Source organism: Melanotaenia boesemani, chromosome 19, assembly GCF_017639745.1.
Source record: "Melanotaenia boesemani isolate fMelBoe1 chromosome 19, fMelBoe1.pri, whole genome shotgun sequence".
Classification (NCBI taxonomy): domain Eukaryota; kingdom Metazoa; phylum Chordata; class Actinopteri; order Atheriniformes; family Melanotaeniidae; genus Melanotaenia; species Melanotaenia boesemani.
This window is the reverse complement of record NC_055700.1, coordinates 4,928,423-4,955,933: the sequence shown is the minus strand read 5'-3', so window position 1 is coordinate 4,955,933 and position 27,511 is coordinate 4,928,423. Positions and strand designations below refer to the sequence as shown.

The 27,511-nt window shown below is 38.4% G+C and overlaps 3 protein-coding genes across 5 annotated transcripts; 1 reads left to right on the top strand and 2 right to left on the bottom strand.

Moving 5' to 3' along the window:
- Positions 1-7,978: 7,978 nt before the first annotated feature.
- Positions 7,979-19,663, bottom strand: gpat3 (glycerol-3-phosphate acyltransferase 3). 3 transcript variants are annotated; one of them, XM_041969296.1, is made up of 13 exons: positions 19,582-19,663; positions 17,774-17,944; positions 17,579-17,645; positions 14,774-15,062; positions 13,278-13,352; positions 11,473-11,562; positions 11,233-11,326; positions 11,040-11,155; positions 10,710-10,765; positions 10,534-10,619; positions 10,321-10,449; positions 9,828-9,907; positions 7,979-8,549 (listed from the first exon to the last, which is right to left on the bottom strand). In XM_041969296.1, the coding sequence occupies exons 2-13, from the start codon at positions 17,915-17,917 to the stop codon at positions 8,390-8,392; spliced, it is 1,386 nt and encodes a 461-aa protein (XP_041825230.1). In that variant the 5' UTR covers positions 17,918-17,944; positions 19,582-19,663; the 3' UTR covers positions 7,979-8,389. The 3 variants fall into 3 exon arrangements, with proteins under 3 accessions (XP_041825230.1, XP_041825229.1, XP_041825231.1); XM_041969295.1 differs by lacking the exon at positions 19,582-19,663 and adding an exon at positions 19,428-19,541; XM_041969297.1 differs by lacking the exons at positions 7,979-8,549; positions 9,828-9,907; positions 19,582-19,663 and adding exons at positions 10,118-10,320; positions 19,428-19,550 and having other exon boundaries at positions 10,399-10,449.
- Positions 19,664-20,972: 1,309 nt separating this feature from the next.
- On the top strand, positions 20,973-24,495 carry abraxas1 (abraxas 1, BRCA1 A complex subunit). The gene is made up of 9 exons (XM_041969306.1): positions 20,973-21,126; positions 21,423-21,513; positions 21,589-21,625; positions 21,699-21,765; positions 21,842-22,038; positions 23,552-23,671; positions 23,741-23,825; positions 23,901-24,018; positions 24,091-24,495. Exons 1-9 carry the CDS (start codon positions 21,046-21,048, stop codon positions 24,297-24,299), a joined length of 1,005 nt encoding a protein of 334 aa, XP_041825240.1. The 5' UTR covers positions 20,973-21,045; the 3' UTR covers positions 24,300-24,495.
- A 1,706-nt stretch (positions 24,496-26,201) lies between these two features.
- Positions 26,202-27,264, bottom strand: mrps18c (mitochondrial ribosomal protein S18C). The gene is made up of 6 exons (XM_041969320.1): positions 27,144-27,264; positions 26,967-27,013; positions 26,803-26,886; positions 26,613-26,670; positions 26,478-26,537; positions 26,202-26,326 (listed from the first exon to the last, which is right to left on the bottom strand). Exons 1-6 carry the CDS (start codon positions 27,202-27,204, stop codon positions 26,250-26,252), a joined length of 387 nt encoding a protein of 128 aa, XP_041825254.1. The 5' UTR covers positions 27,205-27,264; the 3' UTR covers positions 26,202-26,249.
- Positions 27,265-27,511: the final 247 nt, after the last annotated feature.

Sequence of the window (27,511 nt, the reverse complement as noted above, 5' to 3'; positions counted from 1 at the left end):
TGAATAATTCAGTCACTCAAAAAGGAAGAGATGGAAATATGGGCCTGAAGAGAGGGAGAAGAAAAAGGAGGGAGACACTGTTGCACGTGTGGGGTAATGACGGCCGGCCTCTTAGTCGTCTTGCATAAAAGCTAATGATGAATCTGGCAGAGGATATGAATCCAGATGTAAGAATAAAGCGTCTTCTTACTCGGGAGGCTCTGCTGCCTCTGGTGAGCTTTTAAACTTATCATAAATGTATTAAGATTGCAGCGGGCCATGAAACAGCTGTAGACAATTAATCTTGTGCAAATCTTATCCGAGGAATTGGTTTCTGCAAAGTAACATCTGCTGCGAGGGGCGATTATTCATGGGCAACGCGCAGCCGCCGCACTTTTATGCATAGGGCACAATCATTGCCAATGAAGTAAAAATTTATAGTTTTCCCTGTTCAGTAAAAATAACATTCAGCAGCATTAAAACATCATCCATCAACATTGTCCTGGGGCCCGGGGCCATCCCAGGCACACAAATTAAAAGTATTCATTTTGCAGAGAAGTTGCACAGCGTGCTGCTCCGCTGGACTGATTTTTTTTTTTTTTTTTTTTTTTTCTGCATCGCTGCTGAGAGAGAAATTGGAGACGCTGTTGCTTCTTGCTCTGCTTGAACAGGATGGAGGAAGAGGAGAGATGAACCTGGTCCCCCAGAGACGGTGATCAGGAGGTGCAGGACATGATGGATGACAGTCACTGTGGACTTGGCAAATATGAACCTGGAATGAAATCAAGCTCCGAAATTTTCCTTGAAAGGTGTTAAATGTCTCACAGTTTAGTGCAAAAGAGACTGATGTTTTTAGACTTTTTATTTTAGTATAAATTTGTTTCATTTGAAGTTTTTTATATTCCTATTATTGTGTAGCCCAGAAGGAACTAATCAAAAACTGTCTTCTCTATTGAGTTTTTTGCAGCTTTGGGAGAAACGTGGTTGTAATTTGTAGTTTTTCTTCCCAGTAGATCCAACAGCCACCATATTCTATTCAGTTCAATTCAGCTTTATTTGTGTAGCACCAATTTACAACAACATCATCTCAGGGCACTTTACATCCAATCAATTCATGCTAATTAGTTTTCATTCAATCAGTATTCTTTAAGCCAGTTCATAATAAATAGCTAGTTAAGGAAAACAACAGATCGCATCAAAACTAAACTTCTATTCAATCTGTCTTTAACTTTAGACTGAAATGGCTCATGTTCTCGTTTGTTTGTTTGTTTTGATGGTCTGCATGTTATTTTGGTTTGCATGTGTCTGTATCTTGTTGTATTTGTGTCCTAGTTACTTCAGGTACTCGTGGCACAGCCAGAACAGTATTACAGGTGTATATAACGAGCAGTATAACGACAGGATATACATGTCAGTTATAAACACATTAAGTGTAGTTTGCTAAAAGTAAAGCTTCATCAATCATTTTTGTCATTTGATACCTATAAATGCCACTTTATTTGTTTAAAGTGACATTTATTGTGTCACTTAATCAAATCAAAGGTCCAGTGTGTAAGATTTAGTGACATCTAAAGGCACAAACCTCCAATTACAATCAACTCAATACCCACACCAGAAAGTCCTGCTCTAGAACCGTTGTTTGATTTGTCTCTTCTGGGCTACTGTAATAAGATCTAAGAATTGAAAAAAGCAAATATGTTGTGTAGCAGCTAGCAGGAAAAATAAAAGAAACAGATTAATCTGATTTTATGCTGCATAATGCAGCAAACAACACAAGGAGCTGTTCCTGCTGCTCTGCATCACTCAAATCAGCCGAGTTGTGATATGAAAGCGACAAGTGGAGATTGATAGAGATCCTCTTCTTCATTCCCCAACTGTTGTGATCTCACAGATGGCGATATCATTTACAATGGAGGCTGTCAGCTGGAGCTTGGCCAGAAGCTGTCTTTACAGGAGTTTGATCATCTCTAACTTTGGCTGCCTGTCACTTGTTCTGGTTTTTAAACAGTTTTTTTTTTTTTTTTTTTTTTTTAAGATGGAGGTGCATAAATATTTTGAGCTAATTCTGGTGGATAATTACAAAACCTTTAAAGTTATCTGTTGCAGGAGGATTTGATGGAAACTATTAGGCAACCCCTTGGACAAAAGACTTACTAGGGGTTAGTAATTACAGAACTATCATTAGTGTAAATAATAGACAAAATTACCATAATCAGACAAAAAAACAAATGGATGCATAACTGAAAGGAGATGCAAAGCTCAAGAAAGTTTGAAAGTGAGCCCAAGTAATGGCAAACATCTTAATGACTAAATATTACCTCACAAAACATGGACAACCCTGAGGAGCTGTAAAGCAACAACCTCCCAAACCTTCAGAACAACAACAAATACATGAAACCATCACAGACACAAGATGATCTGACAATCACGGTGAGCAAAAAGACATAAACAGGCCAAAAACAAACTAAAAAGATGATGAACTGCAAGGAGATGACAAGCAACTCAAAAAGCAATGTAAAAAAACAACCACAAATAACAACTAACTGACAGAAAGAGACACAAACCTCATAGATTTAGACATAGATAGGAAAAACCAGATGGAGAAAAAACAGTCCCAACAAAACACTAAACAAAGGCTAAAAGTACCTTAATAAACAAAACTACCAAAAAGATTGTGTTTGAAGTGTGTTTCTGACAACATGAAAACACTCCAGCAGGACTTCTGCAGAACGTTGTCCTCCCATCAGGAGCAACTACAACTAGCTCCCCCGCAGGGATGAAGCAGAGGAGGAGGCGGCCATGTTTAAAGCTCAACACGTATTGTTGGATGTGACACGCTCAATTTATCATTAGTTGTGAGGGAAGAACGGATGAGTACACTTTCAATTTAGTTCCGCTGCTCTCTCCATTCATCACGCCTCTCATCATCCATCATTTGTGTGGCTTCCATCCTCAGCGAACACACTCTCATCAGTTTAATGCAATTAATCTTAATGCTGAGATAATTCCGTATTAATGAAGCAGGACTTTTATTTGATTGTAGCTTTGATGAAGTTGTGTCGGGAGCAGCGTCGACAGGATGTGTGATGCCCACTGAGCATGAAAGTGAGGAGGTTTCCTTTGTGTTGTCTTTCTGCTGAGCTTTATGTACATTTCCCAGAGAGCCGAGGATGACGCCGGCACCTTCTGTCTTCATACAACGAGCCCTGAGAAATTGGAAAAGTTGCAGCAATAGATAGGAGGTGACCTGGAAACAAAAGCAATCAAGGCAGGAGGGAGTAGGGGGGTAGCAGCGACGGCTGCCATCAGGCTGAAATTCTGCTGCCTTGTCAATAAAAGAAGAAATACCTTCTGAGGCTCAGGGCCGAGGGTAAAGAGGAGTCTGCAATTTCACACCTTCATGTACCTCAGTGGAGGACATTTTTCATGCGCCTTCACCTTCTCACTCAGTAACAAGTAGTTTGTGCAGATTGAAGATGATTCCTCTGATAACAAACAGGAGGAGGCGATTGGAGGAGGAGGTCAGCAGCCCTCCTCTGCCGTCCAATCACTGCGTAATTATTTTCTAAACCAAATAAACTGGAATTTAACCACAAATCAATCAGTTCTCCATTTGAAGAACTTCAGGCTCAATTGTAGCTCAATCAAAGCAGGAAAAAAATCAATTCTGACCAATTGCAGCCTGTTTCATTAGAGTATGCAAATCCAAACGCTCGGCCTCATGCTTGCTTCACCTGGTCAAAGCCACACACAAAGGAGGCTGCTGTACACCAACTGATCTGTGGTCAGTTTCACTGTTTTCACTCTGCTGCTTCCAACAGCACAACCTGAAGACACAAGGCACAAACTACACCTGCATCCATCTCTAGCTGCTCAGCTTGCTCACAGAACAACATCTCTGTGCTTGTTTGGGGTCTCAGTTTATTGTGAGATAAAAAAAAGTCATAATTATGAGATAAAAAGTCATTACAAGATCAAATTAAATGTCAGAATTATGAGATCAAGTCATCACGAAATTAAAGCCATTATTAAGACAGAAGATAATAATTATTACATCAAAGTCATTATTATTAGATCTCATAATATCTCTCAATAACGACATACTACTTCCAACATCCACTGTTCCAGATTTCAAACTGAAATTTTCTCAACTTTTCTGGAAAATTTTAAAGCACAATTCTTTTTTTCAAACATTTTAATCGATTACTCTTTTAAAGGATTGAACAAACTGTATAAAATAGTCAACCTTTAAGATTAGATCAATGAATCAAACACAACAGTGTTAAACTCTGTTGGTGTTGCAGATTAATGTTGCAGGTGAAGCAACATCTGCAACCATAAGCAGCTTCACTGGTTTGTCTGTTTACAGAAAAGGCATTTAAGGGTTTAAAAATAGGGTTTAAAACATTAAAACTTCCAGCCACAGAGATGAGAAGGTTTACTTTATGTTCGGTTTCTATTAAAACAGCCATACAAAATTATTAAGAAAACTAAAATAATACTTATAACACCTTGTACATATTAAACAACATTTTGCTAAATCTGATGAATATGTTATAGTTTAATGATAAAATCATTAAAAGTGTGTTCGATTCAAGAGTTCCAGTTCCTCCAGAAGCCCAGCAGATAAACTTGTGAGCTCTGAAGTGACTGAAGAGAAGCAAACACGCAGCTCTGAATGTTTCATTTCATTCCAAGAAACGGTGAATTACTTGAACAGCATTTAAAATGGAACCATGTTAGATGTTTAGAAAAATTAAAACCAACTCACAGACACCCAAAACATTAAAATTAAATTATTTGATATATAAAAGAGAAAGAACACAACTAAATGTTCTACAGCATTACTTTAAAGGTGCTGTGTGGAGGATGCAGTGACATCTGGTGGTATAAATTATAACCAGCTGGGACCTCCTACCACATCCAAACTTCCAAACCATGATGGCAATGTAGACGTCTTTATTTAGAGCCAGCATTTGCTTTATTTATTCATGCTGTCTTTATGAATGTACTAATAAATGGCTATAAATGCTATCAATCAGAATAATGAGCAGTAACTGTGATCTGATTGGCATTTACATTTAAATTTAAGTATTTCTCTCTAAAATGTAAAGAATTAAGTGCTTTGAAATGCAATCATGGCAACAACACATGGCATATTATACTGTGTCATTGTTTACTGGACAAAAAACTGAGTCAGAATGTTTGGTCAGAACTCACAACAAAACAAACACACTGTATCAGCACAACACGGAGGCGGAAGGCTGATGATATGGGCTCGTTCTGCACCCACAGGACCTGGTCAGCAAATTCCTCCACAACCATGTGAGAGACTGACAATGTCATCCAGGAAATGATGATTTCAACTTATTGTTGGTAAATGTGGTTCAACAAGCTGTTGAATCATTGGATGTACTTAGGTTGTTTTTTGTAAAATAAATAAAGACAACGTAGTATGTGCTGTGTTGTTCCCCTGAGGTTGTTTTTACTTCATTTCAAGACCTGACGAGAGTTTTTTCATCCTGACAGGTAAAGCACTACACCTAAAACAATGTGGGCTTTCTTTCTTTTTCACATGACTTGAAATATTTGTTTAATTACAGCACTTTTAGTGCAGTACATGGTTACTGTGTAACTTCAGTGTTAAACAGAAACAGCAGCTCAGTGGATGTGAGGCCTGATGTCTGTATCGATCCCTCCCTCCGAGCTGCATTGTCCCTCCTCAGCATCACATACATTACAGCAGCAGCACAGAATAGATGGCAGAACAATGTATTTAAAGGCATTACACTCCAACTAATGGCAAGTCTCAGAAGAAACCTCAGTCATTTACCCTGTGAGTGGTCAGACTGCTCAGTTCCCAGCACAGCGGAATTTAAAATGATGTCCTCTGCAGACTACATTCACTTGGATTCAATTTGGAAATGTATTCATATTTACTTAGTGTACCTGCATTGCATTTGTATAGATCAGCTGAGGGTAAAAGTAAAATTGAGCAAATTGAATCAACATATCAGGACATACGGGGTGGTTGTATGGAGTCCACAGTCGGGGTCACTCCAATGCCTTTTATGATGTCCCTCTGAAATCTATCTGAATCACATTAAATTGGATATAAAGATGTGCAGACACATACATCACAGTAAATGGTGTGGTGGAGCATCGCTCGCCAAGAATCCCACCTCAACAATCGGGTTATAGAATCGGCTTTAGATCCTATTAATAATTCACAATCTTGTTAGGAGAGAACAAACATTTCTGTTCAAGCAATTTGAGTTGTGGGATTGTTATTACAGGCGTGTGGAGGAAGAGGAGGAGAAGGAGGCGAGGCTGTGAAATGTAAGCCTGGCTGTGTGTGGAAGAATAACTCCATGCTATTTCACACTCTCTGCTTTCTTTATTAAAGCGCCGTCACAGTAAACATGTCGCTGCCTGACTCTGATCTGCGGCTCTCTTCTATCTCATCCACTTCCTCCTGTAAACGAGGACACCGGCGGTTTCATTCTGAAGGACGGATCCCAGACTTTACAGGATTCATCCAACAATTACTCTTTATTCAATCAACCAGGAACCTAGAACACACACGAGAAATGGTTTTCACATTCATGTTCAGGGAGTTGATTTTCATTTTCAGCCCAAATACATTCAGTTTACCGACATATTCACCAAACAGCAGGTTTTGTTTATTTATTCTCCTTTTTTTAATGAGTCTAGAGGGTTTTTAGGGATGCAAGTTCACGAAAAACAAACAAAAATTATTTACAATTATAAGTTTGCATCCTTACAACTATTAAAATAGAAAATGTATTTGTTTTAAAATCATACCTTTAAGTGTAGAGCATTTAAAAGCATTAAACTGGCTTAGTTTATGTTAAAGAATATTTAAAAAGTGGAAGATTTCTGTGTGTAAATGTTTTAGACCTTCACAGATATGATGTATCTGGATTTGAAAATTATTATCTATAAGAAAATGGACAGATTATGTTTGAATATTTGCAAATAAATAAAGAAAAACTAAATCATAACTAGCCCAGTAAGCAGATCAGCTCAGGTTACATAATCTGGATTATTTTTTTCTAGTGATTTAGGAGCTGAAAGAGTTAGAGCACATCAAACTGATGTTTTAAAACATGTAAATTTGTTGTTGCTATTAAATGAATTAAATCATCTCCTCACTTAATCCTGACAAACTGACTCTTTGAAATAAAGCCATAAAAAAACAGAAAAAAACAGAAAAACAAAAATATTGTGTTTCAGCCACAAAGAAACATGTTTCCTATCAACCCCTCAGAGTATAACTTCTGATCCCAAATCCACACATTCTTCTGTATGTCATGTTTGGAAGGACGAGAGGCACGAGGAGCATCACAACTTATCTTCTGATGGAAGAAAACATTTCATTTTTATATAAATATTTCATTATTTGCTCTTCTGATCTTCCATTACTTTCTTACATCTTTACACTCTCTACATGTCTGTTAACAGACTTATTTTCTGTCTTATTTTTACTGATGTTGAATTTATTATTTTCAGCAGAAACATTTTACTGCAGCTGTAACATATTTTAATCTATTTTAATATGTCCTATAATAACTAATAAATATCCTAATTTGACAGAAAACTTGGTGATATTTTTTCTGCTTTTGTGCCATAAATGGAAAACATATTACAGATACTTTTAAAGTTGTCCATGTTTTTATGTTATGTGTATTTTTTTTACTGACTAATGTGGTGAAAAATGTTGCTTTAATGAACCTTTACTATCTTTAACTGAATTCAGCTACAATTTTCCAGCACTGTCACTGATGAAAAAGAAGATATATTCTTTAAAATTAGCAGAGAAGCTTCATGACTCCTTGCATGTACCTGAGGTTTGAAATCACAGCAGCACAATATCCAGAAATAATGCAGCACCACATGTAGATCTCAGAAAATCTCATTAAAAAGTTGAACTTTTGAGGGATTTAAGGAGTTTTCTTTGTATTTCGTGAATGCACAGTCAGATTAAATTTTTATTTCCTGTCCTGTAAATAAAAAACACACAAACAACATTTTTACTAATTTTTTGTTTAAAAAGAACCTTCTTATAGTTTGAACACAGTCACTGGTGCCACATCGGCTGTAATAAAAACATGACATGTTGTGGCGCACACATTAAAAAACGGTTAAGTCCTGATTGATGATGATGAGGAGGAGGAGGACAGGATGATTATGCTGTCTCACACTACCCCCTGCTGGTGGACACACACTCCTGCACACACATAAAAAACTAAAAATATGATTTAACTGTAGGAATTGATATGAACAAAAACATTAAAATAAGACTTTTACAGCGAGTTTCAGAGTTCTGATGTGATTTCAATGTCCAGCTTTCCATGTCTGAGACTGATCACATGACAGGAAACTGATGTCAGTGATTGATTGTGTCCAGGATTTTTGATCTTCTGCGGTTTTCTTTGCATGTTTCTGGGGAGTTGATGCCATTTTGTCCCACAATGATGCTGCTGTACATCTTCTGCTGCTCCTCTTTTAATGAATCCTTCACCTTGCTTCGCTTCAGTCCTCCATCCCTGCAAAAAACAGAAAATTATGTTTTAAAATGATGCCAAAGAAACAACGCCACAGGTTAAAACTAATCCATCTACTTTATTTTTGTTTGAAGTTTGCTGATAAGATGTGATAGAAATAATCTGAGTTTAAACATCTTAACAGCTGCTGCAGCTGTATCTGAATAACTCCTACAGAATTTAACTCATCTGATCCACTCCTGTTTTATATCAAGCCCATAAAAACGCTAGCGTCTAGACAGGCTTAAACCAGGAAGCTTATTATTGTTGTTATTTAAGGAGAAGGGATGGGAGTTTACAAGTTATACTTTTTCTCACTCCTTTTCAGATATGTATATGTATGTCTTTGAGTTTTTTCTTTTTTTTTTATTAATTTTGTCTTTCATAATCAAAATAAACACTTCAATCAACCAACCAACCAATCGTCTGATGCCAAAGACAGCATGATGTTGAGGGTGAATATTTATTAATAACCAAAATCCAACATCTCTAAAATGTCTCAGCTCAACACCAACATGTCATCAGATTTGGTAACTAAAATAAACTTAAAGTCACAACAAACACAAACAAAACCCACTTCTTTCATCAGGATTTGCTTTAAGTTTAAGTCACAAAGTTAAACTAGCAAAAAACATCACAAGAAGCTCTTCAAGAAACCAAAGCTTTACGTTTACATCCAGTAAAACAAAACCTTAAAATATGCTTCAACTGGTCTAAAAAAAAGTTTATTTTCCAGAGAAATGAACTTAATCATTTTATCAGTAGTTATTTAGTACATGGAGAGTGATTGGTCCAGTCTAAATGTTGCCACAAGTCCTTATTCCACACTGCAAGACATTTATCATTTATTCAGATTAATCTTTTTTTAACAAATCAAGCTAATAATCATCTAAATCTGTTGCAGTTGTATTTGTGTTTAATGAGCAAATCTTTTCCAAGAACGTACTTACACAAGCTTTGTGCTTTTAGATGTTAATGAAGTCCTCCTGAGGATCTGTTAGAAACTTTAATGCTTCTCTTATATGTTAGGTAAACTTTCTTTTTATTGTCTTGCACAACAAGGATTTTATGTGCATTTCATTGTTTTATTGAAAGCTGTATTTTAATATATATCCATTAAAATACCTCTATTCATTTTAAATTATTCTATTTATTTAAAATGGTTTAATGATCTTTTACTTTTTGTTTTCTAGTAATATGTGTGTTTAGTTATATTTCACCACAGAAAATGAGTGAAATGTTCTGAGGTATTCGGAGTATTTAGTGGCGGGTCACTCTCACCACGCCAGGTCCAGCAGTCCTCCCTGATGAGCGATGGCAGATTTCACCCTGTTGGCAAAGTGGGCCGCATCTTCACCGTCCTGCTCACAGAAACACACAACATGTAAGAATCACACACAGCAGCACCAACACTGAACATGTGTTAGAAAGTGTAACATCTCAGAAAAGCCATTCAGCAAACGGCTTCATTTGTCTGAAATTCAAATTAAATAAAATATGTCATTAATCCACAGAGGGATTTTTTTATTTATATCAATATCTATATATATCTATATCTATATCTAAAAACTACATATTACTATTAGACACAAATCTGATCAATCATTTATATGACAAGCTCCATCAGCTGATAATATCCAGCCTGCTGTAGTTGAGTCATCAGTGAGGGATGAGGTAAAGAAATGGCACACTACTCATCTAATCTGTTTCTGTGTGATGGATGTTTCTCCTGATGGGGTTGTAGGAGGCAGAGTGACTTCAGGTTGAGGTTTACCTGTATGGTCATGGGAGGAAGGTACCACACGTTGACAACTATGGCCCAGCTGCTCATCGTACGCAGCAGGTAGCTCACCATGTTGTATTTGCTGCTGTTCCAGAAAGCGTCACCAAACCGAGGGTCGTACTGATACACACAAACACATAACAGCATTGAGCCATGAGATGAGGAACTTCTGAAAACTGGCCCGGTTCACTGGAACTTTTCTACCTTTATAGCCACTGGATAAATCGTCCCTCCAATTTCGAAGCTTCCTTTTTTGAACATCATGACTGAAGTGTTGTTGATGCAGGTTCCTGGTAGAAACGGAAAGAGAAACAGAAGTCAGCCAATCATAAAACCATTGTCATCTCCCTCATGTAAAAATAACATCAGCAGACACTAACCTTCAGGAAATATGAGGATGGGAAGTTTGGTCTTCGCCGCAACGTGTGCTCGCAGCCTACAGAGAGACGAACACAAGTCACGATGAGGAGGCAGAAACAGCAGCCCCAGGGGTTGAAGACCTGTATACATCCTGTTCTGATCTTTTACTCTCACTTTTATCTCAATAATTCTCTCACTGCTCCAGTTTATAACAAAGGAGCCGTTTTATTATCATCATCAAGTTGCTATAAATTTTTTAATCCATGTTCACTGCTAATATGTTCTGGATGCTCCTCATGTTTCTTTGCTTCCTCTTCCAGGTGAAGTTGTCATGTGACATTCAGCTTCACCTGCTGGTCACAGCGTGTCGGTCTTTCATCTCTGACCTCTCGAACCAAACATGAGGGCAGGACTTCACCATGGACCTCTGAATGACGCCCAACAGACCTCCATGAATCTGCCCCACCTATGAACAGAGCTGGATCAGAACACCTCCTCGTTGTCGTTGTCGCTGCGCTCATCGTCATGGTTGCTGATACTCACCATGGCGTAGCAGCCGTCATTGGCCAGAATCACCACATCGATGGGCGTGGTGTGGTTGGCAACGCATATTCCTCCTTTCTGAGGCCTGTTCTCTCTGCAGAAACATGAGGAAGATGTTTAAAAGGAGCTGGAAGGAGATTTTCTTGAATTTTGCTGTACATAAGTACAACATCTGCCCCTGAAATGCAGCAGAGCGAAAGTTAAAATAAATCAAATGAAAGAAAATAGAAGCTGACTGACCTGTTGTGATAGTGGATGGTAGCTGAGAGTCCTCTGGCACAGATCCTGTAGCAGGTCAGGTGGACCAGCTCACTCAGCCAGTTTTTTGCACTGATACACACACGGTAAATATATATGTTAGTAAATAATACAGTGATATTTACTGTTAATATTATTATTTACTACTATTGTCATCACATGTTTTATAGCTTTTTATGTATCAATCTTCAATCCTTTTTCTGTATTTTTTTTATTCGGTTCTTACTATATATATATATATATATATATATATATATATTTTTTTTTTTTTTTTTTTTTAACTTGTCCTGTCCAGCATCATAGCAGCAAAATGATAATCTGGTTGCTGTATCGTGCTGAACAAATTTGCTCTGCCAAGGGGAGGCCTATGGGTAAGGCTCCTCTTGATAATCTGATTAAATTATTTATTTATTTACTTTGAATCATGGAATCTATGTAATCTTGCTGGACCTGACCGGAGGGGACAGAAAATGATGGAAAATAGCAAAAAGAGCAAAAGGGAAAGAAGAAAGGAGACAAAAAGATCACAGACAGAAGGAAACGACCCTTCAATCCACACCATCACCAGACAACAAACTGTTACACCTGTACATGAACACACCAGAAAATTTCCTACAACTTTTACAAAAACAAAAACAAAAACACACACAGAAAAAACAGAGCTGCTAGTCAGTTAGTTTTTAAATAATAACCAAATCAAAAAGACATAACAGCGACCAGATACTAACTCACAGGAAAAATAAAAAAAAAAAAAAAAAAAGAATTATCGCTTAGTAAATAAACCCACTGGACAACTCAGTGACTGTGTCAGCATGCAGAGCATGAGGAATAAGGAGGATCAGTGATGAAGAGTGGTGAGTGAGATCATGCAAATGCAACCACGCCTCCACGGAGGCCAGGGGCAGACCAGGGCCAGAGACCCGGGCCCTCAGCAGCAGACCCGGAGCACCAACCCAAGCCACCCCACCACGAAGACGACTCCAGCCCCACCCGAAGGGCGGCAGAGGAGAGCCCCAGCAAGAGCCCCCCACGGTCCCAGGGCACAGGTCCCAGTGGGCCAAGATCAGCAGCCGCCGGCCCCGCAAGGGACCGGCCACCCAGGGCAGCCCAAGCGAAGGGCCCAGGGCCCCAGGAGCCCAGAGGCAGCCGCCCCACCCCCCAAAGGCAGAGGGCCCGCAACATGCCTAGGAGGACCAGGCCCCCCCAGACAGCCACCTGGCGTAGGCCAGCACACACTCCGATGTTCCAGCCGCACACCCCGGGAACCAGGGTGCTATCGACCCCCCCCCCTCCAATCTGCACCCCATATAACCCCACACTCACACCCTCCCCCGCGCCGCACCCACAAGCACTCACCACCACACAGTCACGCCACACACAACCCACCCACCATGCCCCGTGGGGGACACCCCAGGCGGACCAGAGGACAGCGAGCCCCAAGCAACCCCCTTGACCCAACATCCACAGAGCCAGCAGCCCACCAGCGCAGCCACCCCGGGACCCGGCCCCGGGGCAACAACCTCCCCCCGCCCACCCCCAGCCACACACAGGGGAAACAGGGGTGTGAGAGGTCCCCAATACCCTCTCCCTCCCCGCTCCTGACTGTTTTTTTTTTTTTACCTTCTAATCCTTTTAAATGTCTTCTCTTGCCTGCCACAGGGACTGCTGATGGATGCACTAATCTGGTGCATCAGTCTAATCTGAGTTTAATGTTTTTACTGAACATGGTCCCTGACAAATGAACTATTAAAATAAAAAATAGTTTAAATAGTATATTAGGGCTGTACCTGCTCTCAGGTAGAAGTCCAACCAGAGTGGTTCCAATCACGAGCCATGAGAGGCCGATAATGGCCAGAGTGATCCTGCAGGGACACAAAGTTTCCTCTGAGATGGATTTTAAAGACTTACCGCTACTTAATAACATCCTCATGTTAGTGTTTGTGATTTTGTTTATCATTTTTATGATTTATGACCTGCAGCATGTCAGATGAGTTCCAGCACACTTAAATGGCACCGCAGGTATGTTTCAGCTGTGATCACTTGATCTTATTCTAAACCGGATTCTATGTGGTGAGGAACCCTGGTCCTCAGGTTTTCCATGTGCACCTGCTGTAACACACCTGATTAAATCAAATGGATCAAGAGCCAATCAAGTTCTGCACGGTGACTCATTAATGTAAATCAGGTGTGTTGGAGCAGGGACACATGGAAAACTTTCAGGACGAGGGCCAAGGTTCCCCATCACTGGATTATACACAGCCTGGCCAAAACAGAAGTCACCACCTGGATTTAATTAAGCAAATAGGTAGAGGCCTCCTATTGGATAATTCCTGCAGGGTGATTATCTTTCAGCTGCAACAAGTTATTTAACCCCAACTGATGCAATGAGTAGCCATGTGGAAAGACAGGTTCTGTTATTGTGGAAAAGATGTTAGTCTGTTTAAGGAGAGTCAGATCGTTGGCATCACGCAGTAAAACGTCTAAGGAGATGCAGAAACTACTAAAACTGTGTTGAGAACAGTCCAACAAATTATTAAAAACTGGAAAGATAGTTGGGAATCATCATCTTCCAGGAAGAAATGTGGTCGGGAAAGAATCCTGAAAAATCCTGATTGGCGATCACCGCAACGTTTGGTGAAAAAAAAAAAAAAAAAAAAAAAACAGTAGAACTCAGGGCTATGTTTAATAGTGAAAGTAAGAACATTTCCACACACAATGTGAAAGAAACTCAAGGGCTCGGGACTGAACAGCTGCGTAGCCATGAGAAAACCACTAATCAGTGAAGCTAACCATCAAGAAAAATTTTCAATTTGCTAGGGAGCGTGAAGATTGGACTCTGGAGCAATGGAGGAAGGTCATGTGGTCTGATGAGTCCAGATTTACCCTGTTCCAGAGTGATGGGCGCATCAGGGTAAGAAGAGAGGAGGATGAAGTGATGCAGCCATCATGTCTAGTGCCTACTGTACAAGCCTGTGGGGGCAGTTACCTGGGGTTGCTGCAGTTGGCCACCACAGAGTCCAGACCTGAAACCATTGAGAATCTTTGGGATGTGCTGGATCAAAACTAAAGGCAGTCCAATGAGGTATTAGAGTGTGTGACCTTTTTTATGGTGGTGACTTTTTTTTTGGCCAGGCAGTTTATGATCTGTTGATTGGTTGTCAGTACAGTCAATTTCTGTACTTGGTCATGTTCAATGGATGAATGTTTGAGTGAAGGAAGCTGAAACTGGGCTGGTTCTTGCCGTGTGCTGTCTCCCAGAGGAGGTGAGAGGTCTCAGACTGACCTGAGAGGGAAAAGGATGCAGTACCGCACAAAGACTCCGAGACCCCATATGATGGTGAGGCGGAGACTGATGTAGCGGAAGTTCTGATTTGTCCGGGTCAGGAGGTTCCAGGAGGCCAGCTCCTCGGAAGAGAAGCACTGCGTCACCTCGTCATCCACAATGCTTTCCAAACCCTTCTTGCAGAAGTACATGGCATCACTCAGACAAAACTCTCCTTCTGCCAGCGGTTGAGAGCGGCGCAGATGCCCCATCTCCTCCTCCATCGAGCCCCCCGCTCGCTCTATGATCCCTAGAAGACACACAGCATCAGAACACATAGCGCTTAGGCTGCAGCTTTATCCTGCTGCTATAGTTACATTATTCTTGAATAAACTCTACTGTGATACACCACAGAATTTAGTAAAGTGAAGTTATGAAATGCAGTTCAGTAAAGACACAGTAGAGTTCAGTAGAGATACAAAGCTCAGTTTATTAGGACACAATAATAAATTTTGAAAAAAGGAAGTAAAGATTGCATCTGAGTTCACATAGAAACACTGAAAAGTTCTGGATGTGGTATGCTGTTACCATAACAACTCATATCCTTGTGTCAGCTGCTTTGTGTAAAACAACAGCTGTGGATGAAGCAACTAAAAATGTCACTTCTCTAAATTATTCAGCTAAATCACCAGTCGGGTTTATAAAGAAGCCTGATTAGATTCTTCCTCTCGACGGTTGTATTGCATTTACAGCAAGTGTAGGTTGTTATCTGCTGGAGAAAAGCAGTAGATCACCTGGAAACACCATCTTCACACGTGTCTGCAAAGTCTATGATTGGTGTGAAGGAATACAAAGACACAGGCTTCAAATCCCCTGATTACCAAGTTGGACTTATCACCAAGTTTTAATAAATGTTAATAAATGCAATTTAAACACTCTGGATGAGCCCTGATCATTAAAAGCACTGCCATACTTTTACCTTTTGCATTTAGTCATCTAGTATTTTTTTTACTTTTTTGTCTATTTACAGAGAACACAGTGCATGTATCCAGAGTGCAATTGTACAGAGTCTAATTGTAATAAAAAAGAAACATGTAAATAAAATGGAATTCTGATGGCAACAATAAATAAATTGTTGGTTGTATTTCTGAATGAAAGAAATTGTTTGTGTACAGGTGCTTCATATACTTTATGACACTTTTATAAATAAAAATATAAATAAAAATATACTAATAATAATAACAAAACAATGAAGACAGAGAAGGAAGATAAATAATATATAATAAACAAAATACAAAATTACTACTGCTGCCACTATTTATAATAAGGATAATAATAATAAAATTATTATGAGTATAATCATCCTTATTATTATTATTGTTATTGTTATTATTATTACTATTAATAATAATAATAATAATAATAATAATAATAATATTAATAATAATAATAAAAACTGTTTTTCTTTTTCTTTTGTCCTGTTGTTTGTGGTATTTGTGTATTATTGTCGTGGTCCCATTACATGACTGGGTGAGTAAGTATTTTCTTTGTAGCTGGTTTTGCTTGTTTATGCTCATTTTGTGTCTTTGACCCTGCTCCGTGTTTTGTTTTTGTGGATAATGTTTGATGCCACATTGCATTAGTCTGTTGATATTATTTACTCGTCCCACTGAGTCTGTTCTCATTGCTGCCTAAAAAACATGTTCACTTCTAACATTTTGCATCTATTTACTTTAGTTCTTTTATTTAAGTTGAAATAATTAAAATAAAAAAATTCAGAAAATCTACAATGATCGCTGCTGTTAAGATTTAAAGCTGTAGGTTTAACACATGGCAGCACAAAGTTCCTGTGTGTGTATTAGTGGGTAATTTTAAACTCCATGTGGACTCCAGCCTGCTGTTTGGCTAACATTATGCAATCTGCTGTTGCATCATCATCCTGAGACGAGTCCTGTGTTTTCTCACACTGAACGACACCCCTTCATCACACAGAGCAGCTGACCAATGTGGAGGCCCTACATTGGCTCACACAGCATCATATGATCTCTGCAGCTGAAACAAATCCCTCATACAGCAGAACACTGTGTACTCGCGCACAAGCAGGAGCCGCCTCATGTCTGTCACACAGTTCACACAAACCACTTCTCCAATTGTTACAGCTGGAATTTAAAAGTCCGACTGCATCTAGACGCACTTTCAAACAGAACATAGAAAAACTTTTTTAACCTTTAAAAACTTTATAAAAACTTTTTCAAAGAGTTTGCTTCCAAAAAAAGACACATGCAAAAGCAGAATTTCTAAAAACATACGAGTCACATCATTTAATGCTGTGAAATTTGCATGACTGCAACATGAAACAGGATTTTATTAACTCACATGCCAAAGAGAAAAGGTTTTATGACTTATTTTTGCTGCTTTTTGGGACCAATATTGACTTAAATCTGATCTGATGAGAGAAACAAATAAACAACAAATAAAACTAGAGGTTTGAGCATCACTTCTAAATGTAAGATTTTTAAAATATAGATCATAATCAGAAAAGAAAATCACAAATAGATGAACAAAAAACTTTTAATCCAGAGTATTTTGTATTTACTGATGCAGTTTTAAGAATAAATCTTTATCAATATTTGTTCAGAAATTTTCATAGTTTTTTATTCTGTTTCTAGTTTTGGTTTGCTTGCTTTTATGTTTTTTTTTATCTAAACTTTTTCTTTCTTTCTTATTTAAATTTATTTGTCGACGTTCAGGTTTGTTAGTGACGTTACTTCTCAATTGATCTCTGGTTCAGTTACCTGTACTGTAATTCTTTTAGAGCAGACTCACCTGTGGGGAGAGGGACCGCTAGGCTGGGCCGCTCCTGCCGTCCTCTCTGGATACGAATAGTTGCCCACTAGAGAAAAAAAAGGACAGTTTCAACACACTGCTGCTCATTTCCCAACTCCACACATATGAAGTAAGAACAGAAAAGTTCTCCTGAGGATAGACTTCTTGCATCAGATGGAAGTGAACTTAAATTACCTCCAAGATTCTGACCAGGATCTGGATGTAGACCCCGGTGACCCCCAGAGAGAGGCCGAACATGGCGGGCAGCATTATGAAGAACAGCACCATGACCATCCACAGCTGGAAAACAGCCAAAGCCACACTGTACAGGTCCTCCATCGCTGCAGCTCCACGTCACCTCATCATCTGCAAACAGTTCAGATACGACATCAGGCTAACGTTTCTTCTCAGCTGCAGGAACTGTGCGCCAGACGTCCACGTACTTCTCAGGATGAGCTGGAGTAACTCCTTTATTATTTAAAATGTTAATCGTCATTAATGTAGTTTAAGATTTAAAAGACATGCAGATCTGCTGATGTTCATAAGCTTCTCTTCTACATAAATGAGAAAATATGACATTTTTAGTCAGTTGTCCTTAATTTTTTTATTAAATAAATGAAGAAAAAATCTTAATAATCAAATGATGATACAGCTAGTGCTTCAGTCCACATGACTTCTTGGATCTTTTCTTCATACTTGTATTATAATAATAATAATAATAATGAATCTTACCCACACCACGGTCACTTTTAAAGATGCTTCTTAGACACTTCATTATGCCTTCACTCTAACAACCACTAGAGGTTAAAAAACCTTTGTACAGAATTGAAGATTGTAATTCTCTAAAAGAAAAGGTGGGGTCATTTTGAGGGCGGAGGACAATTTCAATTACGGAAATAGGTTACAGTCCTAGAAGTCAAACAGTTTTATTTTTCAACAGTTAACTTAATTTAATAAAATTTTGATAGATAATAAAATATTAAAGTTCTGTTTTAAGAGGTTGTACTTAAATATTTCTAAATGTGTGTGTGTGTGTATACATATAAGGCAGTAGGAAGTTTTGTTCTTTTATTACACTTTTATTTACTTGTAATTATTGGTAAAACTAATTTATAAATTACTTGCCAGATAATATTTAAAACATTTAAACATTTGAACATCACACCTCATCACATCAATATTCTTCAGCTAAAAGTATAGCTGAATATATATATATATATATATATATATATAGAGAGAGAGAGAGAGAGAGAGAGAGAGAGAGAAAGATAGATAGATAGATAGATAGATAGATAGATAGATAGATAGATAGATAGATAGATAGATAGATAAGCAAAATGGCAGCAACGTAATAGATTTTGGGTTCATAAATATAGAATATATTCTTTTAACTCTATGTAAGAGGAACTTTCAGTCTTTGGGTTTAAAATTAATTGTAAAACCAAAACACAAAATCTTACATTCGGGCCAAATTATTTAACACAAATATAACAATAGTCTAGGAGTGTCTTTTGATAAAGTAAGCTAATTCAATTAAGGGCAGATAAATTAATTATAAGCTGTTACTGCAGGATAAAGAGATTAACGTTTCAAAGAGATGAAAATAAATTAACAATTTTAGCCAAAATTATTCTCTTGTCTCTTGGAACAACGTGATGCATTTAACAGAGCAGCATATAAAGTAGTCATAACTCCATCTCTGCCTCTTTAAGTATTAAAATGATGCTGGCATGTTACTACATCAATAAAAAAAATTATACATAATTAGATTAGATAAAGCAAAGTAAAATTTTACCAGCAAAATAATGGTATTAAATTATCCACATTAAGGTAGTATCAGTAAACTCACTGTAGCGTTAATGGAAAACAAGCGTTTTCCGCTGTTTTCCGCTGTTCCGTTAGCCCAAGTTACCGTTACGTGTCTAAACTAATTCGAACCCGGTAACAGTGAAAGCGGGTTCTGGGAACTAAACAGACACATGTGGATATAATGAAGCCGGTACCTGAAAGCGTCTAGCTGAGACGGAGGATCTGAATCTTGTCGTCGACGGTCAAAACTCCGTATCATGATCTGCTGAAGCCACGCCCATTAATGACATCATCATGACGGACCGTAATTTTTTGTTTTATATTATATTTAAATATTATGTTATATTTCATTATTAATAAGATATTTCAATATTTAATCATTTTATTTTTCAATTAAATTAAATAATACAAATTAAAACTGACTATAATAATAATAATAATAAGAAGAAGAAGAAGAAGAAGAAGAAGACGAAGAAGAAGAAGACGAAGAAGAAGAAACAAGAACACTATGACCCAATACTCAAAAAACAAAACAACATAGTTATAAATTATCACAATAAAAGACTAAACTTAATGTAAAAAGGTAAAACATTTTTTAATTTTCAACGTTTTTACTTTTGTTTTGTTTTTTGTTGTTATTGTTGTTGTTGACAATACAAAAACAAAACAACATACAACAATCAGAAACACATCAATAAAACAGAAAGCAGCATAAAATAAAAAACAGAAACACACACAAAACAAAAATAATAATCTGAAACTTACTAATGAAACCACGACCTATTCTCATCCCCACATATGCTGACAGTTACAATTGCTTTGCCTCAGTTCTCCATCTACAGGGAACTAATCTTCAGCTGCATAATACCAGCTGCTCCAGTAATAAACAGTGACAGCTATATGTGATTCTGTTGTGCTGTTTTATCAATAAGCAGAGGATAGAAGTAATGAGAGGTGAAGAAACTACCTAATATTTTACACTTTTTTAGTGCAGCCTTCACTGATGCTTTGTACTTTGGTGTCAGCATGTGACAAATTGATAGTGAAAGAGTTTGTTGTTGTTTCTTAAGTTTAACAAAGAAAGGCATCTTTCATTTATTGCAGTTTTTGAAAACAATGAAAAAAATTAAACTTTTTTCTTCCCTTGAGAAATCAAGAAATTTGTTAAACTTCAGGAATATCATTGCCTTGAAGCTAACGGAATAGCATGTTTGCCACAACTTACTGTCATAGATTCAGAGCAATTTTGACAATTACCAGTCAAAGTGGGTGCTAACCACTCACTTTTGAACTCTCCTTGTTCATCTCATGATCTTGAGAAAATAAAGCCAGTTACAGTCATTATCTTGTAAAAAGATGTAAAACATTTTTATTTATATATATAAAAAAATACGTATTTAAGATTACAGAATGATTAACTTTCTATCTTGAAATAGGCATCAAAAGTAAATCTTTAAAAGAAAAATAAAATGGATTTATTCATTTAATATTTATTTGTTTGTTTATATCCCTTTTCTGTTGCTATTGCTATCGCGTCAAGTGTTTTGACCCTCGGAGCCACCGTAGTCAGCCCGTCTTCCAACCGCCAAAAAAAACCAAGAAGAAGAAGAAGTGGTCAGCGCCTCTTACAAACTGCTATTTTAACATCAGTAAGCATCATGTCGGAGCCTACAGTCCGTGTATCCGGGATCGTTTTAGCTTCTTTCATGTTCCAACATTTTAACAATGACTCAGACGTGGTGAGAAGCTCTTTCATTAATATTTAAATTCCTTGTTTATCTGGTTAAATGTGACTGAGGAGGAAAGTTAGCAAACACAACAAAAGCGTCTCACCATTAACTAACTTTGAAGCTGTATAGTTCTAATCTTATATTTATTCATTAAAGTGTTATAATGTTATTATGAGTATTATTAAATGAGTCACGTTGATTGTTAAATAACTGGAGCGCTGTTGCAGCCCATGACAGAGCTTCAGGCTCCTGGGTGTCCATCCTGGTGAAGTTGGGTTTTTGGTCTCTGTTTCTGTGTCTGACAGGAGGGTCTCGTGCTCGGAGAGAGCAGGTTTGATGAGCAGGTTACCATCAGTGACTCCCAGTCTGAAAACATTCACATCGAGGAAGTATACAGTAAGTACAAAAGTACTTCTACACAGCTATACTTCAGGGTGTGAGTTTTGTGTGTAACAAGTGTGTCTCTGACAGATGTCCAGAAGTACATCACCTGCCACAGACTGAACTCGTGAGTACTGCATATATAATGAGGGGATGTTGTAATGTTTTTACTGTGTTGTGTGACAATTTCCTGATGTCAGTCTGTACAGCTGCTCTGGGAAGGTGAACATGGAGGTGCTGCAGGAGATGCTGGCGGACAACAAACAGGTGAGCAACAAGGTGTGTTAAGTCATTATAGTGTTGCTGTTTGTTGTGTTTGACGTGGCGTGTTTGCTGAATGCAGGACAGCGTGATCGGCTGGTACCGGCAGCGCAGGAACACAGAGCAGAACATGACCTATAGAGAGAAACTAGTCCACGAACAGCTGAAGTGCGCTCTGTCCAACCCTCACATGATCTTCATGCTGCTGACACCCAGCAGAGTGACGCCGACAGGCTCCACTTACAAGATGGAGTACTCCTCCTTCATCTTCCGCAGCAGGTTAGGAATCAGAGCGGGTCCCCGCTTGTCTCCAGGGCCCTAATTTACCAACCATTCTTATGCACAGATTTGTGTGTATTTTGTGCATTAGAACATATCATCTTGTACTTCCACTTAAAAATGTTCTTAAATATAAGAAGAGCTCTGACCATGAACAGAATCTAGTGGTAGAATAAGGAAACTGCATTATTTTTTAATGTGTCACGGCAATCTCAGCATCCTTGTGCACTCCTTATTTAATCTAAACAGACAATTGATTACAAAACTTACGAAAAATCGCTGCGATAGACAGGTGAGAGCTTATCATCATGGATCTAATGTCATCAAATGTTAATTCAAACTCTGCGCCCCGCTGCTAGTGCACCATCTGACAGCTGATCTGTTCGGTGAGATCACAGAGTGACTTCTGATCAGATTCCCCTTCCAGAGATCCTGTTAGATCTCAGTTGTGATTTGGGACATGTGTTGCAAAGTTATACTAACAGGGCTATTCCAGGGAATATCCAAGTAGGGATATAAGATAAGAGACAGGTTGGAAATTCTGCATTACGCCATCCGTATTGGATGTATCTTTTCTGTGGAACAAAATATCTTTATTTCTCTTAAACCATTCAACAAAGCAAATCAAAGGGTCGTGATGCTGGGAATATGTTCATAAGTTACATCAAATCAAGTCGCCTTCATCTCTACAGAACATTTCAAGTAAAACAAGGTTAACCAAAGAGCTTCTCAGAATAAAAATAAAATATCCTCAGACAGAAGCTCTGGTGGACTCTGCCCTTCTCCAGCTGCTGATACAGACTATTTTTCTTTTTATATAGTTTAATTGTTAGCGAGTGAACAATATCGCTCTTTTAACAAAAAAGAAACGGAGCTCCCTCCATGATCATTACCTGTACTCCTTTCTCTCATTTATTTTGTTAGTTCAGCTTTCTTTAAGCCACACATTGTTAAAAATATTTATCTCCTTCTCTTAAACTTTTGCAAGTGAGCTCCAAATCTATTTTTGTTTTAAAATAAATGTTAACTAAACCTGAGTGAGCTGTTTAGCTCTGAATGAACTAAACAGAGATATTTTGGTTGGCTTCAAACTCAGCGGAAATTTATTTTTTCTTCTTCTCCGTGACTCCGAGAAGAAAAACAAATGATCTCCGTGAGACTTCTAAAGGACATGTTGTCACCATATCTGGATAACTGAGGGCGTTTCTGAATGCAAATCACCAAGAACAGGGAAGAGCAGGTGATTTAGAACATGTGGGATTTATCACCAGCAGATTACTTACTAATGTGCTACGACTGGCCTCCGCACATTTTAGAAATGTACAAATTTTAATTTTCGTTTTGTACATATGAGCATTGTAAATTTCCTTCGTAGGATGGAATTTAGGGCAGTTTCTACCAACGGTTGATCAGGTTGGGGATTAGTTAATCAGAAGACTCTGAACTTGTTGACTCAACAGCAAAATAAGCTGCTGACCAACACGGTTTCTTTTTTTTTTTTTTTTTTTTGAAGGTGCTTCGTGAACGTCCCTGTGATGGTCAACAACCTGGGTCTGCTAGAGCAACAGGCGTACTGGAAGGTGTCCGCTCCGTGTTCTGCAGCAGGTTACAGCTTCACCATGGAGAAACACAGGTATTGTCCGGCTACACGCCAACACACGCCATAACCGTGTTCCTGTTCACATAGCTGTGATTGTTTTAGGTCCAACTTCTTCTCCCCCAACGGGCTGCTGAAGGAGGTGAACGAGGTTGATAACATGAACGAGTCACTGCAGGCAGAGCTTCAGGTAAGGGAGGGGTAAAGGAGTGTTTTAGCTTCCTGCTTCTGCACTTTGCTTCAACATTTCCGTGTTTGCGGACAGAAAGCGTGCAGAGACGTGGAGGAAAGTGAGCGTCAAGTTGAAGCGCTGCAGACAGAGGTTTCGTCTCTCAGGAAGAGGCTCAGGGAGAAGCAGCAGAACATGGCAGAGAAAGATGGCGGTAAGATGCAGAGCTACCTCCTGGCCTCATGTTTTCAGGCTTGTCCTCACTCAGCGTTTAATCTTCGAACAGAAACCGAAGACTCAACCCAACCGAGGAACAACCTGCTGCTGCTGGAGGCCGTCAGAATGCTGCTCGGCTCCGCTCCCCTGTTCCTCACGCAGACATTAAACCTGCAGGCATTCCCTATCCCTGAGCAAGATGTTTCCATGGCAACACAGGAACAACTGCAGGAAACGGTGCCAGTGAGGGAGAGGAAACGGAAAAGGAGTAGTTGCTGATGTGATGTTCAGGAAAACAAGTGTTAACCATGTACATGTTTGTGTATTTAATGTTGATTTAAAAGGCCCTCTAAGGTTGTTTGTTATATTTTGGGGATTTGTTGAAAATGTTTTATTGATAAAGATGCTTCTCTAAAAGTGCTGCAGCCATCGTTGTTGTTATTCAGCTTTAATGTTTGTTGTTACAGAAATCATGGAAACTCCTTTTTGGCAAACGTGATTTATCTCAGTCGATGACCAGCAGATTACTGAGTCAGGCGGCAGTTTCAGTCAGACTGTAAACAAACGTTAAAATAAATACAATCAAGTTTTGTGGAAAGTTGCAGGGAGGTGACACTTTAATGTAAGTTGCACTGATTTCGAGTTCAAACATGGCATGATTTATAAAACATAACACGTTATTTAAAGTATAGCACCCTGAAATAAAGCAAAATCCTCCTTTTATAAAAATGTATTAATTTTTAATTCCATGTCCTCTAAACTCAAGCCCACCCCTGTAACCACAAGGCTACCACTCCCCCTAATTAACCATCATTATATTACTGAAAGTGATCACACTACTGATTATCAGATCATTTTTTCTTAATCAAATACTGTTATAAAACAGAAAATTAGAAGATTTACACATTTTAAGTTTAAGTGCAGCCAATGTTTTTGCTTTCCACAAGGAACAGGTCCAGCGGTGATGGAAAATCTGAAAGTCTTCTTCCAGGCCTGGAAAAGTAATGAAATAAAGCAACATGGTTTTTAGGAAAAGTCTTAAGATGACTGATGTTTTTAGACTGTCAAGAGGTTTAAGCTAACTCTGAACCATTTGAGATATAAGAATAGAATATGTTACCATTCATCCATGGTTTTTACAACGCTTTTTTCAATTCAGGGTTGCAGGAAAGCTGGATCCTATCCCAGCAATTATCAGGTGAGAGGCAGGTTACACCCTGGACAGATCACCAGTCCATCACGGTGCCAACAGAGGGACAAGCGACCATTAATGCTCAGAATTTAGAGTGACTGGTTAATCTAACATGTATTGAGGAAACCAGAGTACCTAGAAAGAATTCGCACATGCACAGGGAGATCATGCAAACTCCGCACAGAAAGGCCGCTGTTCAACCCCACACCCCCACCCCCAAGCTAAGAATCAAACCAACGACTTTCCTGCTGTGAGGCCAAACATTTTACAGCCTCAGCAAAAAGTTTTGGGACATTTATTTTTACAGAAAATGCATTAACAGGTGTGTCCAAACATCCGACTTGCTTTGTGTCTGAAGTTAATATCCTTTTTATTTAAATTTACTTTTGTACAAGGATATGGTTGGATGTTTCTGAAGGAGAAAAGTATTTTGTGTGAGGTCAGCTGAAATCATTAGTACAACTTTTAATTTTGTTCTGACGTTCTTCGAAGTGCTCTAAATGCTCTGGTGACATCTGTCAGAATGAAGAAAATGGGTTAATTTGGGAGAAATGATTCAAGCACGTCTGCTCAGTATTTCAAACTGTGAAGCTACAAACTTCATTTCCAGAAAAACTGGAAGTTTATTTTAAATAATGCAACAAAAAGTTAAATCTATTTGGTTGGTTCTTTTAACTAAAAAAGAAAAAAATGTTCAGCAATGAACAACTTCAATGTATTTAGAAAACAAAAGTAATTTTTTTTTTGAGAGAGAGAAATCTGTCCTTTTTCTTTAGCTGAATCCAAGATTTCAGCTGCTTAACAGTCTGAAATTGTCTCATTCTCCTCTTCATGATGCTCCCAACAATTTTCAGTAAGATTTTGCCTGCAGGCAAACACTCTCTCTCTCTTTCTCTGTGGGGTCATTTTAGACAACCAGCAGTTTGTGTCCCGATTTAAGTAGGTGAACTGTGATCAGACCACAAACAGATTCAGACTCAATTTACACATTGAAAACTGATGCACTTTAATACACAAAATGAACACACACTGATCCTCTAATCCCGCTTTTTGATGCCACAGATGTTGGGATCTTTCATGAACTGTGGATGCTTGTGGGTCACAGACATGAAACCTGCAGCAGAAATAAAGTTAGAAGTGTTAGACCCATTTCCACCCATCAAGAATTAAATGAAGAAAATATCAAATAAAGCAAAGATATCTTTTTTTTCCCTAAATTTCCATGCTTAAAAATGGCAGTCATGAAAACAGTGGAATGAGCGTACCCATTGAGTGGGCCTTCTTTATGGCTTTAGAGACTTCTTTCTGTTTCCTCCCACATAAACCTGACAAAGAAACAGATGCACCATAAGTGTGTGTACAATTTTTGATGCAAGACAAACTGGCACGTAGCAGCTCACCTGTGATGTGTCGGCCATAAATCCTGCCAGTGTGTGGAGAGACGAACTGAGACAGTAGCTGAGGACAGGTGGGGGAGAAAAGATTAGCATAGCAGCGGATTTGATTTGAACTCCCACCAGCATGCACATACTGTTAACATGCACTGTGATTGTTCACATGACAAACTGGTAAATGTTTCACCTGACTCACCTGGATGTTTTTGTAGTCCACTGTAATGTTGCAGAGGACGCAGCCTTTCTGGGGCTCTTTGTACGGATTTTCCATGTTCACGAGCTTAAAGACAAAAACGCTCAGCGATCATTGGGATGTTTTTGTGATCACTTACATCATCGAATTTTTTAAATGGAACATACCATGTCATCTTTATGCTGAATTACACCTGTCGTGACACTCCTGTAACCTGCAAAGAGGCACAATTGCGACATGTTAGCATCACAGTGTAAAATTTACCGGATAAATCTAATTAAATTTCAACAACGATCCACATTTTATTATTAAACAATTAAAATTAATCTAAAGTGGAAAGTCACCTGTGTTTCCACTAAGATACAAAGCAGGTTTTAGTCTCCGGAGCCCCCTCAAGCACAACATTTTGACCTGACACAAGACGGGAAGTTGTGCCAGAGCTAAAGGATTCCGACTGCTGTGTCGCTGGGATCATTAGTTCCTAGTACACCCTCCGCTTCTGATTTTACAGTAATATAAAATAATCCGTAAATGTTTATTTCACTATGAAAAGAAAGAAAGAAAAAAAGAAAAAAAAAATCATTAATTCATATCACGGTTTAGGTTTGGACACACCAGTTTGAGTGTCTTGTTTTACATAAAATCTAGGTGTTATTGATTTACCAAAATATAACTCAAGAAATTAAAGTTATCAAGTATTGTTTCATTATAT